Raw genomic sequence first — 20,194 nt, 5'->3', positions numbered from 1 at the left:
TAATGAGGTGGTCGGTCGCCAAGTGGAACTGGGGCCATAGGGGAATTTTCCCCGGTTCAGCCATCGGGTTTTCGCTCCTATTCGCTGCAAACGGTGGACGAGCCTGCTGGTAATGTTAATTGCATATGCACTGTTTGAGTTTCAAGATGTTAGAAATTTTTTGTAGCTTCGTTATTTATTATTATGTGTTATGATGGTGCTTATGGGTGAGCAGGGCCTTGACACTGCTCAAACCACATATAGTTTTCCACACAGAAGATGGGTTCGGGGCCACATACACACAGAATAATATAAATATTTATCCTTGCATACACGTAGAGGCGTGACACTAATAGTTTTAAAAAATGTGCTCATTTGCAGAGTTAAAATCAGTGAGTTATGAAGGTCTAACTCTCTCGGAAAGAGTTTCTGTTCCGAGCAAAATGATGGAATACTCCTGATAGAAAAGTTTATTATATTTATTATTTCCACATGCCTGTGCAAAGAAGACTTGCTTGCTGCTGATAAACGCAAAGAAAAACAGCTTACACATAGACGCTTACATAATGATGATAAAAAATCTCCTCTGGTTGTGCTGCACCTTAAAGTAGCCGCAGACTTGCAGTTTGGGGCCCTGCTAGGTTGGCTGCCGCTAACAGGGGTGACACAATACAGAATATGACACTCCGACCTCATTTTAAGGTTGACATGATGAAATCATGCCAAGTTATAAATAGGCTTTATTCTTAGACTTTATGTATTCATATTCTGTAGTTCTCTAGATAATCTATTTTCCTAGTCTGTACGTTTACACTCTGCTCATACAAAGCGAATGTATGTCAGATAGGTCTGGGGCAGTAGATGCACGCCTGAAACAACACACACACACACACACACATCGCTTATCACATCCAAAGAACACGACAAAGACGGTGGATGGCCTGCTCACATCACTAATAAATGTCCAATTATACTTTGTCAAGTGTAGGTACAACCTCTGAGATAAGGGTGGACATAAATATGAAATGATATCGGGGCTCTCTCTGATGGAGGCCCTGCGAGGGCTCTGTCACTCCGAGTTCAGCACGGCTAAACTTCACATGTGACCACCAATAAATACTTTAACTTAAGATTCCTCCAGCTTGTTCTTGGGCTTCCAATAAAAGAATCGGGCTAACAGCGGGGAGGGAGAGAAAATAGGGCCAAGAGATTGAGGCGTGCACGTGTGTGTGTGTGTGCATGTGTGTGTGTGCATGTGTGTGTGCGTGCACGTGCGTGCACATTAAGGACTCGGCTCTCAGATTTGTCTCTTTATTCGTCGGGCTGTAACGGCTTTTTTCCAACAAACATGATCAGAAGGTTGATTCAGTGCAAACAAACTGAACACTTAAAGTGCTGCAGCCAGAGACGATCAATACGATCACCGATCAATCACTGATGGATCAATACTGTAGTGTGCCTTAAGGAGCTGATGAGGTATTTCCCAGTTTCAGACCCAGACAAACAGATCTGCTCCTTTATGTCATAAAAAAACTATAAAATCAATCAACTGAATGGAGCGCTCTGATTGGCTGTTTAACTCTAGGTTACATGTTTCGCCTACAAATATAAATAAAAGTCTGAGGGTAAAATGGGAATCAGGTGTTTTACAAACGCTGATTTGCAGTCGGGTCCTCGGCCGTTTGAAATGATTCGGATTCTTCATCGTTGGACCGGCGGACGCTCGCCAATCCGTCGGCTTCAATCACGGAGCCGCGGAGCTCTGACAGCGTTCAACTCTAACTCGGGGGTCGGCGTGCTGCTCGCCGCCTCCACGGGGAAAAGTTTGCATCGACGGGCAGCAGGTGGCTCCGCCCACCGCCGAGTTCAATTCAGTGCGCCATGGCAGCAGCAGAGGAAGGGCCGTCCCCTCGCCTGAGTCTGGGCTGCAGCCCCGGCCTCCTGAACCTCACGCCAAACATCACATGACGCTCTCGCTGAGCCCGCCCCCCCCGGCGGCGGCGGCTCCGCGGGTGGAGCTCAGCGTCGGAACGTCGACGGCGACGTCTTTCCGCTTCACCGTCGCGTCTTTGGAGACGTAGTCGTCACTCTGGTCCTTCGCAAAGTTGACGAACACCTGAAAGCACAAACAGAATGAGTCAGAAGGACCGCGTTTCCCATCAGCCCCGGCACCGTGCACGGCAGCCCCGCCCCCTAAGGCCTCTGCAGCGGGCGCACCTGGTCCAGCGTGGTCTGGGTGACGGAGTAGTCCTCGATCCGCAGCGTCTCCTTGTTCTTGGCCAGGATGGAGAAGATGTGGGCCAGCGAGGTGAGCGAGGACGGCAGCTGGTACTGCAGCATGTTGCGGTGCTTCTCCTTCAGCGTGCTGCCGCTCAGCTCGCTCTCGATGAACTTCATGACGGGCAGCAGGTCGGGGTCGAGCCCCGCCACGCGCAGGATGATGGTGTAGCCGTCGCCGAAGCGGTTCTTCAGGTGCTGGACGCTGCCCAGACACCGGAACCTGCCGTTCACCATGATGGCCATCCTGGTGCACAGAGCCTCACACTCCTCCATGCTGCAACACACACAGCGACAGCATGAGGCCTCAGGGCGTCCGCCACACCTGGACTAAACCCGTAGGGTTAGGGTTAGGGTGGGGTTAGGGTGGGGTTAGGATAGGGTTAGGGTGGGGTTAGGATAGGGTTAGGGTGGGGTTAGGATAGGGTTAGGGTGGGGTTAGGGTAAGGGTTAGGGTGGGGTTAGGATAGGGTTAGGGTTAGGGTTGGTTAGGGTTAGAGTTAGCTCACCTGTGCGAGGTTTAGGGTTAGGGTTGGTTAGGGTAAGGGTTAGCTCACCTGTGCGAGGTTTAGGGTTAGGGTTGGTTAGGGTAAGGGTTAGCTCACCTGTGCGAGGTTTAGGGTTGGTTAGGGTAAGGGTTAGCTCACCTGTGCAAGGTTTAGGGTTGGTTAGGGTTAGAGTTAGCTCACCTGTGCGAGGTTTAGGGTTAGGGTTGGTTAGGGTAAGGGTTAGCTCACCTGTGCGAGGTTTAGGGTTAGGGTAAGGGTTAGCTCACCTGTGCGAGGTTTAGGGTTGGTTAGGGTAAGGGTTAGCTCACCTGTGCAAGGTTTAGGGTTGGTTAGGGTAAGGGTTAGCTCACCTGTGCGAGGTTTAGGGTTAGAGTTAGCTCACCTGTGCGAGGTTTAGGGTTAGAGTTAGCTCACCTGTGCAAGGTTTAGGGTTAGGGTTGGTTAGGGTAAGGGTTAGCTCACCTGTGCGAGGTTTAGGGTTAGGGTTGGTTAGGGTAAGGGTTAGCTCACCTGTGCAAGGTTTAGGGTTAGGGTTGGTTAGGGTAAGGGTTAGCTCACCTGTGCGAGGTTTAGGGTTAGGGTTGGTTAGGGTAAGGGTTAGCTCACATGTGCGAGGTTTAGGTTTAGGGTTGGTTAGGGTAAGGGTTAGCTCACCTGTGCGAGGTTTAGGGTTAGGGTAAGGGTTAGCTCACCTGTGCGAGGTTTAGGTTTAGGGTTGGTTAGGGTAAGGGTTAGCTCACCTGTGCGAGGTTTAGGGTTAGGGTTGGTTAGGGTAAGGGTTAGCTCACCTGTGCGAGGTTTAGGGTTAGAGTAAGGGTTAGCTCACCTGTGCGAGGTTTAGGTTTGGTTAGGGTAAGGGTTAGCTCACCTGTGCGAGGTTTAGGGTTGGTTAGGGTAAGGGTTAGCTCACCTGTGCAAGGTTTAGGGTTGGTTAGGGTAAGGGTTAGCTCACCTGTGCGAGGTTTAGGGTTAGAGTTAGCTCACCTGTGCGAGGTTTAGGGTTAGGGTTGGTTAGGGTAAGGGTTAGCTCACCTGTGCGAGGTTTAGGGTTGGTTAGGGTTAGGGTAAGGGTTAGCTCACCTGTGCGAGGTTTAGGGTTAGAGTTAGCTCACCTGTGCAAGGTTTAGGGTTAGGGTTGGTTAGGGTAAGGGTTAGCTCACCTGTGCGAGGTTTAGGGTTAGGGTTGGTTAGGGTAAGGGTTAGCTCACCTGTGCGAGGTTTAGGGTTAGCTCACCTGTGCGAGGTTTAGGGTTAGGGTTGGTTAGGGTAAGGGTTAGCTCACCTGTGCGAGGTTTAGGGTTAGCTCACCTGTGCAAGGTTTAGGGTTGGTTAGGGTAAGGGTTAGCTCACCTGTGCAAGGTTTAGGGTTAGGGTTGGTTAGGGTAAGGGTTAGCTCACCTGTGCAAGGTTTAGGGTTGGTTAGGGTAAGGGTTAGCTCACCTGTGCGAGGTTTAGGGTTAGAGTTGGTTAGGGTAAGGGTTAGCTCACCTGTGCGAGGTTTAGGGTTAGAGTTGGTTAGGGTAAGGGTTAGCTCACCTGTGCGAGGTTTAGGTTTAGAGTTGGTTAGGGTAAGGGTTAGCTCACCTGTGCGAGGTTTAGGGTTAGAGTTAGCTCACCTGTGCGAGGTTTAGGGTTAGAGTTAGCTCACCTGTGCGAGGTTTAGGGTTAGAGTTAGCTCACCTGTGCGAGGTGAGCACCACGGAGCGGCCCTCCTTGATGACGCTGTGGATGCAGTTCCAGAGGGCTCGGCGGGCCTTGGGGTCCATGCCGGTGGTGGGCTCGTCCTGTAACGAGGAGCACAGCCAGGTTCAGGTTGGCCCACAGGTGCAGCAGGAAGCACAGGGTGAAGGTGAGGAGGAGGGGCAGCAGGGGCATCCTGTCACACAGCTCTTCTTCTGTGGTGCCTGCCCGTCTTCCTCCGGGTTCAGTAACCAGCAGCAGCTCCTTTTAATCTGCTGTTACACAACCCCCCCACCCCCTGCAAATCCCCCTCAGCCGCTCTCCGATTGGCTGTCGCACGTCTGCTGCTGTTGTGTAACGACGGCTAAAAACTTCCACTGACTGACCCCAGCTGCTGGAAGTACGGTGCAGCAGAGGGGACAAAAACCCGACCGCTGGAGGCGTCTCTGTAGAGACTGCAGGGCGCCGCCCGCAGAGATCCGCCCGCAGAGCGCCGCCCGCAGAGCGCCGCCCGCAGAGCGCCGCCCGCAGAGCGCCGCCCGCAGAGCGCCGCCCGCTCCCACAACAGAATGAACACTGATGAAACTAAAATATTATTCACATTTCCTAAACTTGTATTATTAATCTAATCAAACCACCAAAAGGAGAAAAGACAGAAACAAAGGTGAGTTAGTTTATGTCCTGATTAAACTAAAGGTTTCTGATCATACTATAAAAAAATATATCTGCTCCAGGTTCCTGCTGAAAATGTCTTAAAAACTAAAACAGCCACCTGGTGTAACTGTGTTCAGTTTGGTAACTTAAAGCTGCATTTGGACCTGACAGAAGTAGCAGGGAGGAGATTCACCCCCCAAAGTGTCTCCAGTCAGGAGGTCGAACCCTTAAGATCCACCACAGTCGAAGGCATTTAAGGCCCCGTGTGATCCAGACTTTCTTCTCACACACCTCAGCAAAGAAAGACCTCGTAAAGGTTCAGGAAAGACGGTCGGAGAAAGCTGCGAGGACCCCGCTGACACTGAACCCATGTGGGTCTGCAGCTGACGTTTAATCCTGAATCACCATTAGGGATGGGAATTGATACGATTCCAATTCCATTTTCGATTCTGCTTAACGATTCGGTTCTTTGTCGGTTCCCTTATCGATTCTCATTTGGAGAAAAAGGACAACAAACCGGTCGATCAGCATCAACTTTGTTTAGTTTAGAAGTAACACGAGTCATGACCTCACAAACCCAACAACGGTGAGGTCCACATTGGTCTATCCTGGCCTGGGTAATTTAACTCTTCCTGCTCTGGTGAAAGGAGAAGCTGGAGGTAGAGGTGAACTGGGGGTAGTACCACCAGCCTCTGGCTCTGAGCCAGTCAGGCTCTGTCTCTCATGATTTCATCTAAATGTAATGCCTGAGAAGGCATTCATTTAACCTTAACCGTTACTAACAGCAGCTTTTACAATCAGGCTAATGGTGCTAACATGATAGGCAGTGTTTGTTAGTTAGTTGCCTGCAGTGTTAGCCGAGGACATGCTAACGCTGCTAACGTTGCTGGGTTCAGATTCACCAACGTTAGTCCGGAGCGGATCGAAAACGCGACATTCATTCATAGTTATTGCATGTTGGTAGTATTTCCTCCCTTTGGTGAAATATTCACTTTGCAAGTTGCCCTGTTGTCGTCTTTTTTAGGGATGTGGAACCAAACTTTCGAGCGTTTGTACCGCTTGGGCGCCATGTTTACTGTTGGCTGCTGGCTGCGCTGGACTCGCCACGCAACGCTGCGTGGTGACGTCATTCGCGCCCACTGGAATCGATAAGGGAATCGTTTGCAAAATCGCCAAACGATTCCAAGGAATTGAAACACTGGGAACCGGTTCTCAACAAGAACCGGTTTTCGATTCCCATCCCTAATCACCATCATGCAAACAGATCAAATATTCTTTCTTCAACACGGTGGAAGATTAAAAACCCTGTAACTGTGGGAGGGACTGATGTAAATTCATCCTGATGATCTTCAGCCTGAAGAAGGGACGACCTCTTTGCTCTGGAACACGTTTCACCTCCTCTTACGCTCCACCAACTAGCTTAGACCCAAAGAACCTTCCAGACAGGAGGTGAAACGTGTTCCGGATCCAAGCAGAAGAAGTCCAGCTGACAGGATTCAGCTCTGAGGGTTTCATGAAGGCAGCAGAAGAAGAAGAAGAAGGTGTGTTTTACCAGGAAGACAACAGGGGGCGCTCCGATCAGAGCCATGGCAGTGGACAGCTTCCTCATGTTTCCTCCGCTGTAGCTTCCTGCTCTCTTGTCGGCGTACTTCAGCAAACTCAGCTTCCTGATGCCCCACTCTGCCACCTGTGGACCAAACAGCAGCATCAGCACCGACCCAGTCCCACCTGCAGTCCATGGCTGTGTTCCAAACTGCATACTACTCATACTAACTTTAACTTTTTTTAAGTTCCCGGATGCATACTAGATTCTCTGAAATGTTGGGTATGCATCATGAGGTTACTACTCATACTCAAACTACCCAAGATGCAACGTAACGTGACGTCGCCGATCGTCATTTCCTGTCAAAACGGCAGTTTCAAGCTAGCTACAACGAGGGTAGGTTCACTTCCTGTTTTCAAAACAAAAGCACCAATTGTATGGTAATGGCTTTCCCTCTGATAAAAGGCAACGGGTATTTTATTTTGTGAAAATAACAGGAAGTGCGTTAGCTCACTGCGGCTAGCTTTAGTAGCGCCGAATTCGTGGGAACAAAATTGTAAACAGCCGGTATTTTGTCAGGTTTTCAACACGTTGGGGATCTAAACGACTACTTTCTCACCTGAAAATGTTTCAAATGTTGCTAAAGTTTACAGAGTTTAGAGCTTAAGGGAAATCAGCTTCAGGCCGGCTGATTTCGGCTCGGGCAGGAGCCAAATGCATTGTGGGTAAACGCTCTGCATACTGTCTGATCGATCAGTATGCAGTGTGTAGTATGTAGTATGAAGTATGCAGTATGCAGTATGTAGTATGCAGTATGCAGTATGCAGTATGTAGTATGCAGTGTGTAGTATGCAGTATCTAGTGTGTAGTATGCAGTATGTAGTATGCAGTATGCAGTATGCAGTATGTAGTATGCAGTGTGTAGTATGCAGTATCTAGTGTGTAGTATGTAGTATGTAGTATGCAGTATGCAGTATGCAGTATGTAGTATGTAGTATGCAGTGTGTAGTATGCAGTATCTAGTGTGTAGTATGTAGTATGTAGTATGCAGTGTGTAGTATGCAGTATCTAGTGTGTAGTATGTAGTATGTAGTATGCAGTATGCAGTATGTAGTATGTAGTATGCAGTGTGTAGTATGCAGTATCTAGTGTGTAGTATGCAGTATCTAGTATGCAGTATGCAGTATGGAGTATGTAGTATGCAGTATGCAGTATGGAGTATGGAGTATGCAGTATGGAGTATGCAGTATGCAGTATGCAGTATGGAGTATGCAGTATGGAGTATGCAGTATGTAGTATGCAGTATGGAGTATGCAGTATGCAGTATGCAGTGTGTAGTATGCAGTATCTAGTGTGTAGTATGCAGTATCTAGTATGCAGTATGCAGTATGGAGTATGTAGTATGCAGTATGCAGTATGCAGTATGTAGTATGCAGTATGGAGTATGCAGTATGGAGTATGTAGTATGCAGTATGCAGTATGGAGTATGGAGTATGCAGTATGCAGTATGTAGTATGCAGTATGGAGTATGCAGTATGGAGTATGTAGCATGTAGCATGCAGTATGCAGTATGCAGTATGGAGTATGCAGTATGCAGTATGCAGTGTGTAGTATGCAGTATCTAGTATGCAGTATGCAGTATGGAGTATGTAGTATGCAGTATGCAGTATGGAGTATGGAGTATGCAGTATGCAGTATGCAGTATCTAGTATGCAGTATGCAGTATGGAGTATGTAGTATGCAGTATGCAGTATGGAGTATGGAGTATGCAGTATCTAGTATGCAGTATGCAGTATGGAGTATGTAGTATGGAGTATGCAGTATGGAGTATGTAGCATGTAGCATGCAGTATGCAGTATGCAGTGTGTAGTATGCAGTATGCAGTATGCAGTGTGTAGTATGCAGTATCTAGTATGCAGTATGCAGTATGGAGTATGTAGTATGCAGTATGCAGTATGGAGTATGGAGTATGCAGTATGCAGTATGCAGTATCTAGTATGCAGTATGCAGTATGGAGTATGTAGTATGCAGTATGCAGTATGGAGTATGGAGTATGCAGTATGCAGTATGTAGTATGCAGTATGGAGTATGCAGTATGGAGTATGTAGTATGCAGTATGCAGTATGGAGTATGGAGTATGCAGTATGCAGTATGCAGTATGGAGTATGCAGTATGGAGTATGCAGTATGTAGTATGCAGTATGCAGTATGCAGTATGGAGTATGCAGTATGGAGTATGCAGTATGTAGTATGCAGTATGTAGTATGCAGTATGCAGTATGCAGTATGGAGTATGGAGTATGCAGTATGCAGTATGGAGTATGCAGTATGGAGTATGCAGTATGGAGTATGCAGTATGCAGTATGCAGTATGGAGTATGCAGTATGGAGTATGCAGTATGGAGTATGCAGTATGGAGTATGCAGTATGTAGTATGCAGTATGTAGTATGCAGTATGGAGTATGCAGTATGGAGTATGCAGTATGTAGTATGCAGTATGTAGTATGCAGTATGCAGTATGTAGTATGCAGTATGCAGTATGCAGTATGTAGTATGGAGTATGCAGTATGCAGTATGCAGTATGGAGTATGCAGTATGCAGTATGCAGTATGTAGTATGCAGTATGCAGTATGTAGTATGCAGTATGCAGTATGCAGTATGTAGTATGTAGTATGCAGTATGTAGTATGCAGTATGTAGTATGTAGTATGCAGTATGTAGTATGCAGTATGTAGTAGGCGGTTTCGAACACAGCCCATTTGTTCTGGACTCACGTCGCACACTTCCTCTTCGGGGACGCCTCTGAGGATGGCGTACAGCTCCAGGTGTTCTCTGCCCGTCAGCAGCTCGTTGATGGCGTCAAACTGAGGACAGTAACCCATGTTCTGATGGACCTGATCGATCTCCCTGAGGATGCTGCAGAGACACGAGCACACATCAGGACAGAACCAGAACCTTCCGCCCCAAAGCCTATGCCACGCATTTAACCTCTAAGGCCGGGTGTCCTAAAGACCCGAATTTTATCAGCACAATTATACCAGAGCTCTGAGTTTTATATCCTGACAATTTAACGAAACAACCGCCTCAGCAGCAGGTAAAGAGGTAAACTCTGAATCTATGGATCTGTGAGTGTGTTCATGTTTACAATGCACAGTAGGCACCGAAACCTGGCTGCTACCTCATCTGTGAGGACCTGCGTTGCTATGGGTACTTCGGAATCTGTGAGGACCTGCGTTGCTATGGGTACTTCAGGATCTGTGAGGACCTGCGTTGCTATGGGGACTTCGGGATCTGTGAGGACCTGCGTTGCTATGGGGACTTCAGGATCTGTGAGGACCTGCGTTGCTATGGGACTTCGGGATCTGTGAGGACCTGCGTTGCTATGGGACTTCGGGATCTGTGAGGACCTGCGTTGCTATGGGGACTTCGGGATCTGTGAGGACCTGCGTTGCTATAGGTACTTCGGGATCTGTGAGGACCTGCGTTGCTATGGGGACTTCGGGATCTGTGAGGACCTGCGTTGCTATGGGGACTTCGGGATCTGTGAGGACCTGCGTTGCTATGGGGACTTCGGGATCTGTGAGGACCTGCGTTGCTATGGGGACTTCAGGATCTGTGAGGACCTGCGTTGCTTTGGGGACTTCTGGATCTGTGAGGACCTGGGTTGCTATGGGTACTTCGAGAACTGTGAGGACCTGCGTTGCTATGGGGACTTCGAGAACTGTGAGGACCTGCGTTGCTATGGGGACTTCGGGATCTGTGAGGACCTGCGTTGCTTTGGGGACTTCTGGATCTGTGAGGACCTACGTTGCTATGGGGACTTTGAGAACTGTGAGGACCTGGGTTGCTATGGGTACTTCGGAATCTGTGAGGACCTGCGTTGCTATGGGTACTTCGGGATCTGTGAGGACCTGCGTTGCTATGGGACTTCGGAATCTGTGAGGACCTACGTTGCTATGGGTACTTCGGGATCTGTGAGGACCTGCGTTGCTATGGGTACTTCGGGATCTGTGAGGACCTGCGTTGCTATGGGACTTCGGGATCTGTGAGGACCTGCGTTGCTATGGGGACTTCGGGATCTGTGAGGACCTGCGTTGCTATGGGTACTTCGGGATCTGTGAGGACCTGCGTTGCTATGGGTACTTCGGGATCTGTGAGGACCTGCGTTGCTATGGGACCTGCGTTGCTATGGGACCTGCGTTGCTATGGGGACTTCAGGATCTGAGGTCAGATTGTGAGCCGTACCTCTTCCCAGCCAGGAAGGCCTCTCCGCTGGTCACCGCCGTGTCTCCTGTCAGCATCTTAAAGGTGGTCGTCTTCCCGGCTCCGTTCACGCCCAGCAGGCCGAAACACTGACGGCACACACGGAGTTACTCGGTGCTCACGCTCTCCCCTCAAATGTTTCAGCAGGAAGTTACTCTTACCTCTCCAGGTGGAATACCGACACACAGACGGTCCACGGCCGGCTTCTGCTTCCTCTTAAACACCTGAAGGACACATTCAGTTACTCTCAGACCAGGTCCAGATGTGTAATCTGTCCAGGTGTGTGACCTGTCCAGGTGTGTAACCTGTCCAGGTGTGTAATCTGTCCAGGTGTGTAACCTTTCCAGGTGTGAGACCTGTCCAGGTGTGTAATCTGTCCAGGTGTGTGACCTCTCCAGGTGTGTGACCTGTCCAGGTGTGTGACCTGTCCAGGTGTGTAACCTGTCCAGGTGTGAGACCTGTCCAGGTGTGAGACCTGTCCAGGTGTGTGACCTGTCCAGGTGTGTAATCTGTCCAGGTGTGTAACCTGTCCAGGTGTGTAATCTGTCCAGGTGTGAGACCTGTCCAGGTGTGTAACCTGTCCAGGTGTGTGACCTGTCCAGGTGTGTGACCTCTCCAGGTGTGTAATCTGTCCAGGTGTGTGACCTGTCCAGGTGTGTGACCTCTCCAGGTGTGTAACCTGTCCAGGTGTGAGACCTGTCCAGGTGTGTAATCTGTCCAGGTGTGTAACCTGTCCAGGTGTGAGACCTGTCCAGGTGTGTAACCTGTCCAGGTGTGTAATCTGACCAGGTGTGAGACCTGTCCAGGTGTGAGACCTGTCCAGGTGTGTAATCTGTCCAGGTGTGTAACCTGTCCAGGTGTGAGACCTGTCCAGGTGTGTAATCTGTCCAGGTGTGTAACCTGTCCAGGTGTGTAACCTGTCCAGGTGTGAGACCTGTCCAGGTGTGTAACCTGTCCAGGTGTGTAATCTGTCCAGGTGTGAGACCTGTCCAGGTGTGTAACCTGTCCAGGTGTGTGACCTGTCCAGGTGTGTAACCTGTCCAGGTGTGTAATCTGTCCAGGTGTGTAATCTGTCCAGGTGTGTGACCTGTCCAGGTGTGTAATCTGTCCAGGTGTGTAACCTGTCCAGGTGTGTAATCTGTCCAGGTGTGTGACCTGTCCAGGTGTGTAATCTGTCCAGGTGTGAGACCTGTCCAGGTGTGTAACCTGTCCAGGTGTGTAATCTGTCCAGGTGTGTGACCTGTCCAGGTGTGTGACCTGTCCAGGTGTGTAATCTGTCCAGGTGTGAGACCTGTCCAGGTGTGTAATCTGTCCAGGTGTGTAATCTGTCCAGGTGTGTAACCTGTCCAGGTGTGTGACCTGTCCAGGTGTGAGACCTGTCCAGGTGTGTGACCTGTCCAGGTGTGTAACCTGTCCAGGTGTGTAATCTGTCCAGGTGTGTGACCTGTCCAGGTGTGTGACCTGTCCAGGTGTGTAATCTGTCCAGGTGTGAGACCTGTCCAGGTGTGTAATCTGTCCAGGTGTGTAATCTGTCCAGGTGTGTAACCTGTCCAGGTGTGTGACCTGTCCAGGTGTGAGACCTGTCCAGGTGTGTGACCTGTCCAGGTGTGTAACCTGTCCAGGTGTGTAATCTGTCCAGGTGTGTGACCTGTCCAGGTGTGTGACCTGTCCAGGTGTGTAATCTGTCCAGGTGTGAGACCTGTCCAGGTGTGTAATCTGTCCAGGTGTGTAATCTGTCCAGGTGTGTAACCTGTCCAGGTGTGTGACCTGTCCAGGTGTGAGACCTGTCCAGGTGTGTGACCTGTCCAGGTGTGTGACCTGTCCAGGTGTGTGACCCACCTTGGTGAGCTGCCGGAGCTCCAGGATGTCTCCGTGTCCGAGGCCGTGGACGATCCGCTGTCTCTCTCGGGCCACGTCCTCGTCTTCCTCGCCCACAGATCCCAGTTTGGTGAGTTTACTCACCGGCTTGCGCACACTTTTAACAACAAAACGTGTTTAACAAAGTTACATCGGTTCCCACAACGTGACCTTTAGGTCATCCAGGTGAGATCAGCAGGTTAAAAATGCAGGTTCTGTGATTGGTCCAGAACCAGGCTGGACTTACCTGGGCCTGATGCAGAACTTGTACTGCATAAGGACGGTGATGATGAAGAAGACCAAGCCCTCCACCGCCATGGCAAACAGGTTCTTTCCCACCATGTCCCACTCCAGAGGAGAGCGCAACCTGTTCTCACCTGGAACACAACAGCAGCCATGACACCACCTGCTTCTCCTCTGAGGAACACCTGCAGTGCTACAGATAAACACGGCATCTTACCAAATCTCTCGAGGGCGTCGGCCATCGCCTGGTTCTTCACCATGTCGATGAGTCCTCGGCCGAGACAGAAGTGAGGGAAGATCAGGAGAACGTTCTTCAGGATGTCGTTGATTCCTCCGATCTCCTGCAGAGACAGGAAGTTAAAGGCTGTCCAGTCCAGGCTGTTTAACGTTAATAAAAGGGTTCTGTAGCCCGGCGTGGACTCACATGGTCTCCGAACAGCTCCATGACGAAGGTGGAGATGCTTCCGTTGATGCCGATGAGGATGTTGACGCTGGTGAGGACGACGTATGCCGTGCTGGGGATCTTAAAGAAGAAGGAGGCCGGGTACATGAGCGGCGTGATGGACCAGCTGGAGACACAAAGACACGAGAGGTTCAGGCAGGACACAGATCAGCCACATGCTCACTGTGGTGTAGAGTGGTAGTACGGTGTAGTAGGGTGTGTTAATGTGTATCTGACCCGTAGAGCAGCAGCAGCAGGGCGAGTGCCGGCAGGTTGGTGGAGGAGACGTAGGCTTTTTGTTGGAAGCAGATGAAGATGAGGATGACGAGCGTTGCTGGGACGAAGTAGTTACACTGCAGAGACACACACACATCAGCAACAACCACAACACAAACCAGCAGCAACAACAACCACAACACACACACACACACCAGCAGCAACAACAACCACAACACACACACACACACCAGCAGCAACAACAACCACAACACACACACCAGCAACAACAACAACCACAACACACACACACACCAGCAGCAACAACAACCACAACACACACACACCAGCAACAACAACAACCACAACACACACACACACCAGCAACAACAGCAACAACAACAACAACAACAACAACACACACACCAGCAGAAACAACAACCACAACACACACACCAGCAACAACAACAACCACAACACACACACACACACCAGCAGCAACAACAACCACAACACACACACATCAGCAACAACAACACACACACAAGCAACAACAACAACCACAACACACACACACCAGCAGCAACAACAACCACAACACGCACACACATCAGCAACAACAACCACAACACACACACACACCAGCAGCAACAACAACCACAACCACACACCAGCAACAACAACAACCACAACACACACACAAACACCAGCAGCAACAACAACCACAACACACACACCAGCAACAACAACAACCACAACACACACACACACCAGCAACAACAACAACCACAACACACACACACACACACACACACACCAGCAACAACAACAACCACAACACACACACACACACACACACCAGCAACAACAACAACAACAACACACACACCAGCAGAAACAACAACCACAACACACACACCAGCAACAACAACAACAACAACACACACACACACACACCAGCAACAACAACAACAACCACAACACACACACACACACCAGCAACAACAACAACCACAACACACACACACACATCAGCAACAACAACAACAACAACAACAACAACAACACACACCAGCAGCAACAACAACCACAACACACACACCAGCAACAACAACAACACACACACCAGCAACAACAACAACACACACACCAGCAACAACAACAACAACAACAACACACACACACCAGCAACAACAACAACCACAACACACACACACCAGCAGCAACAACAACCACAACACACACACACCAGAAACAACAACAACCACAACACACACACACACAAGCAGAAACAACCACAACACACACACCAGCAACAACAACAACCACAACACACACACACCAGCAACAATAACAACAACACACACACACCAGCAACAACAACCACACACCAGCAACAACAACAACCACAACACACACACCAGCAGCAACAACAACCACAACACACACACACAAGCAACAACAACAACCACAACACACACACACACCAGCAACAACAACAACCACAACACACACACCAGCAACAACAACAACCACAACACACACAAGCAACAACAACAACCACAACACACACACACACCAGCAACAACAACAACCACAACACACACACCAGCAACAACAACAACCACAACACACACACACACCAGCAACAACAACAACAACAACCACAACACACACACAAGCAGAAACAACAACCACAACACACACACACATCAGCAACAACAACAACAACCACACACACACACCAGCAACAAGAACAACCACAACACACACCAGCAGCAACAACAACCACAACACACACACACAAGCAACAACAACAACCACAACACACACACACAAGCAACAACAACAACCACAACACACACACCAGCAACAACAACAACCACAACACACACACACCAGCAACAACAACCACACACCAGCAACAACAACAACAACCACAACACACACACACCAGCAACAACAACCACACACCAGCAATAACAACAACCACAACACACACACACATCAGCAACAACAACAACAACACACACACACCAGCAACAACAACAACACACACACACACACACACACCAGCAACAACAACAACCACAACACACACACACACCAGCAACAACAACAACAACACACACACACCAGCAACAACAACAACCACAACACACACACACAAGCAACAACATCAACCACAACACACACACCAGCAACAACAACAACCACAACACACACACACCAGCAACAACAACCACAACACACACACACACCAGCAACAACAACCACACACCAGCAACAACAACAACAACCACAACACACACACACCAGCAACAACAACCACAACACACACACACACACCAGCAACAACAACCACACACCAGCAATAACAACAACCACAACACACACACACATCAGCAACAACAACAACACACACACACCAGCAACAACAACAACAACAACACACACACATCAGCAACAACAACAACCACAACACACACACACCAGCAACAACAACAACAACAACAACAACACACACACACCAGCAACAACAACAACCACAACACACACACACCAGCAACAACAACAACCACAACACACACACACCAGCAACAACAACAACAACACACACACACCAGCAACAACAACAACCACAACACACACACACCAGCCACAACAACAACCACAACACACACACACCAGCAACAACAACCACACACCAGCAACAACAACAACCACAACACACACACACCAGCAGCAACAACAACCACAACAACCACACACCAGCAACAACAACAACCACAACACACGCACACCAGCAACAACAACAACCACAACACACACACACCAGCAACAACAACAACCACAACACACACACACCAGCAGCAACAACAACCACAACACACACACCAGCAACAACAACAACCACAACACACACCAGCAGCAACAACAACCACAACACACACACACCAGCAACAACAACAACCACAACACACACACACCAGCAACAACAACAACCACAACACACACACACCAGCAACAACAACAACCACAACACACACACACCAGCAGCAACAACAACCACAACACACACACCAGCAACAACAACAACCACAACAACACACACCAGCAGCAACAACAACCACAACACACACACACCAGCAACAACAACAACCACAACACACACCAGCAGCAACAACAACCACAACACACACACAAGCAGAAACAACCACAACACACACCAGCAACAACAACAACCACAACACACACACACCAGCAACAACAACAACAACACACACACACCAGCAACAACAACAACCACAACACACACACACCAGCCACAACAACAACCACAACACACACACACCAGCAACAACAACCACACACCAGCAACAACAACAACCACAACACACACACACCAGCAACAACAACAACCACAACACACACACACAAGCAGCAACAACAACCACAACACACACACACCAGCAACAACAACAACCACAACACACACACACCAGCAACAACAACAACCACAACACACACCAGCAGCAACAACAACCACAACACACACACACCAGCAACAACAACAACCACAACACACACCAGCAGCAACAACAACCACAACACACACACAAGCAGAAACAACAACCACAACACACACACACCAGCAACAACAACAACCACAACACACACACACCAGCAACAACCACAACACACACCAGCAGCAACAACAACCACAACACACACACACCAGCAACAACAACAACCACAACACACACACACCAGCAACAACAACAACCACAACACACACACACCAGCAACAACAACAACCACAACACACACACACCAGCAACAACAACAACCACAACACACACCAGCAGCAACAACAACCACAACACACACACACCAGCAACAACAACAACCACAACACACACCAGCAGCAACAACCACACACCAGCAACAACAACAACCACAACACACACACACCAGCAACAACAACAACCACAACACACACACCAGCAACAACAACCACACACCAGCAACAACAACAACCACAACACACACCAGCAGCAACAACAACCACAACACACACACACACAAGCAACAACAACAACCACAACACACACACACACACCAGCAACAACAACCACACACCAGCAACAACAACAACAACCACAACACACACACACCAGCAACAACAACACACACACACCAGCAACAACAACCACACACCAGCAATAACAACAACCACAACACACACACACCAGCAACAACAACAACAAGACACACACATCAGCAACAACAACAACACACACACACCAGCAATAACAACAACAACAACACACACACACCAGCAACAACAACAACACACACAAGCAACAACAACAACCACAACACACACACACCAGCAACAACAACAACACACACACCAGCAACAACAACAACCACAACACACACACACCAGCAACAACAACAACAACAACAACACAAACCAGCAGCAACAACCACAACAACAACACACACACACACCAGCAACAACAACCACAACACACACACACACACACACCAGCAACAACAACCACAACACACACACACACCAGCCACAACAACAACCACAACACACACACACCAGCCACAACAACAACCACAACACACACACACCAGCAACAACAACAACAACAACAACACACACACACACCAGCAACAACAACCACAACACACACACACCAGCCACAACAACAACCACAACACACACACACCAGCAACAACAACCACACACCAGCAACAACAACAACCACAACACACACACACCAGCAACAACAACAACCACAACACACACACACCAGCAACAACAATCACACACCAGCAACAACAACAACCACAACACACACACACCAGCAGCAACAACAACCACAACAACCACACACCAGCAGCAACAACAACCACAACAACACAAACCAGCAGCAACAACCACAACAACAACAACACACACACACACACACCAGCAACAACAACCACAACACACACACACACACACCAGCAACAACAACCACAACACACACACACACACCAGCCACAACAACAACCACAACACACACACACCAGCCACAACAACAACCACAACACACACACACCAGCAACAACAACAACAACAACACACACACACACACCAGCAACAACAACCACAACACACACACACCAGCCACAACAACAACCACAACACACACACACACCAGCAACAACAACAACCACAACAACACACACACACCAGCAACAACAATCACACACCAGCAACAACAACAACCACAACACACACACACCAGCAGCAACAACAACCACAACAACCACACACCAGCAACAACAACAACCACAACACACACACACCAGCAGCAACAACAACCACAACACACACACACCAGCAGCAACAACAACCACAAGACACACACACATCAGCAACAACAACAACAACAACACACACACACCAGCAACAACAACAACCACAACACAAACCAGCAGCAACAACAACCACAACACACACCAGCAACAACAACAACCACAACACACACACCAGCAACAACAACAACCACAACACACACACCAGCAACAACAACAACCACAACACACACACCAGCAACAACAACAACACACCAGCAACAACAACAAACACACACACACCAGCAACCACAACACACACACACCAGCAACAACAACACACACACCAGCAACAACACACACCAGCAACAACACACACCAGCAACAACAACAATACACACACACACCAGCAACAACAACAAACACACACACACCAGCAACCACAACACACACACACCAGCAACAACAACAAACACACACACACCAGCAACAACAACAAACACACACACACCAGCAACCACAACACACACACACCAGCAACAACAACACACACACCAGCAACAACACACACCAGCAACAACAACAATACACACACACCAGCAACAACAACAATACACACACACCAGCAGCAACAACAACCACAACACACACACACATCAGCAACAACAACAACAACAACACACACACACATCAGCAACAACAACAACCACAACACACACACACCAGCCACAACAACAACCACAACACACACACCAGCAACAACAACAACCACAACACACACACCAGCAACAACAACAATACACACACACCAGCAACCACAACACACACACCAGCAACAACAACAACACACCAGCAACAACACACACCAGCAACAACAACAACAACAATACACACACACCAGCAACAACAACAACAACAACAACACCCACAGGGGGCGCCGGTTCGCAGCTCACCATGTCCCAGATGAAGTTGGCCACCCAGTAGAGCAGCGGCTGCACGCCGCTGATGAACTGCATGTGTTTGGCTTTGCTGACTCGCTCCTGGATGAGGAAGACCACGAAGCTCGCAGGGACGAAGGACATGGCGAAGATCACGCAGATGGACACCAGGACGTCCACAGAGGTGGTTACCCTGGAAACGGAGAAGAGGAAGATCAGCCAGCAGGCGGACACAT

The 20,194-nt window shown here is 49.1% G+C and overlaps 1 protein-coding gene across 2 annotated transcripts in view; it reads right to left on the bottom strand.

The window, feature by feature from the left end:
• Positions 1–1,276: 1,276 nt before the first annotated feature.
• Positions 1,277–20,194, bottom strand: part of LOC142398067 (phospholipid-transporting ATPase ABCA1-like) — an 84,136-nt gene continuing 65,218 nt past the window's right edge. For both annotated transcript variants that reach the window (XM_075482037.1, XM_075482038.1), the window contains exons 36-48: positions 19,974–20,151; positions 13,681–13,796; positions 13,426–13,570; positions 13,219–13,342; positions 13,006–13,135; positions 12,741–12,876; positions 11,063–11,125; positions 10,884–10,990; positions 9,413–9,554; positions 6,652–6,786; positions 4,446–4,549; positions 2,197–2,533; positions 1,277–2,095 (exon numbers count right to left, since the gene is read on the bottom strand). In XM_075482037.1, coding sequence (XP_075338152.1) covers positions 1,940–2,095; positions 2,197–2,533; positions 4,446–4,549; positions 6,652–6,786; positions 9,413–9,554; positions 10,884–10,990; positions 11,063–11,125; positions 12,741–12,876; positions 13,006–13,135; positions 13,219–13,342; positions 13,426–13,570; positions 13,681–13,796; positions 19,974–20,151 — 1,873 coding nt within the window. In that variant the 3' untranslated portion in view covers positions 1,277–1,939. The remainder of the gene's footprint in view (positions 2,096–2,196; positions 2,534–4,445; positions 4,550–6,651; positions 6,787–9,412; positions 9,555–10,883; positions 10,991–11,062; positions 11,126–12,740; positions 12,877–13,005; positions 13,136–13,218; positions 13,343–13,425; positions 13,571–13,680; positions 13,797–19,973; positions 20,152–20,194) is intronic.

This window comes from Odontesthes bonariensis, chromosome 13 (assembly GCF_027942865.1).
Source record: "Odontesthes bonariensis isolate fOdoBon6 chromosome 13, fOdoBon6.hap1, whole genome shotgun sequence".
Taxonomy (NCBI): domain Eukaryota; kingdom Metazoa; phylum Chordata; class Actinopteri; order Atheriniformes; family Atherinopsidae; genus Odontesthes; species Odontesthes bonariensis.
This window is presented reverse-complemented; position numbering and strand designations above follow the sequence as displayed.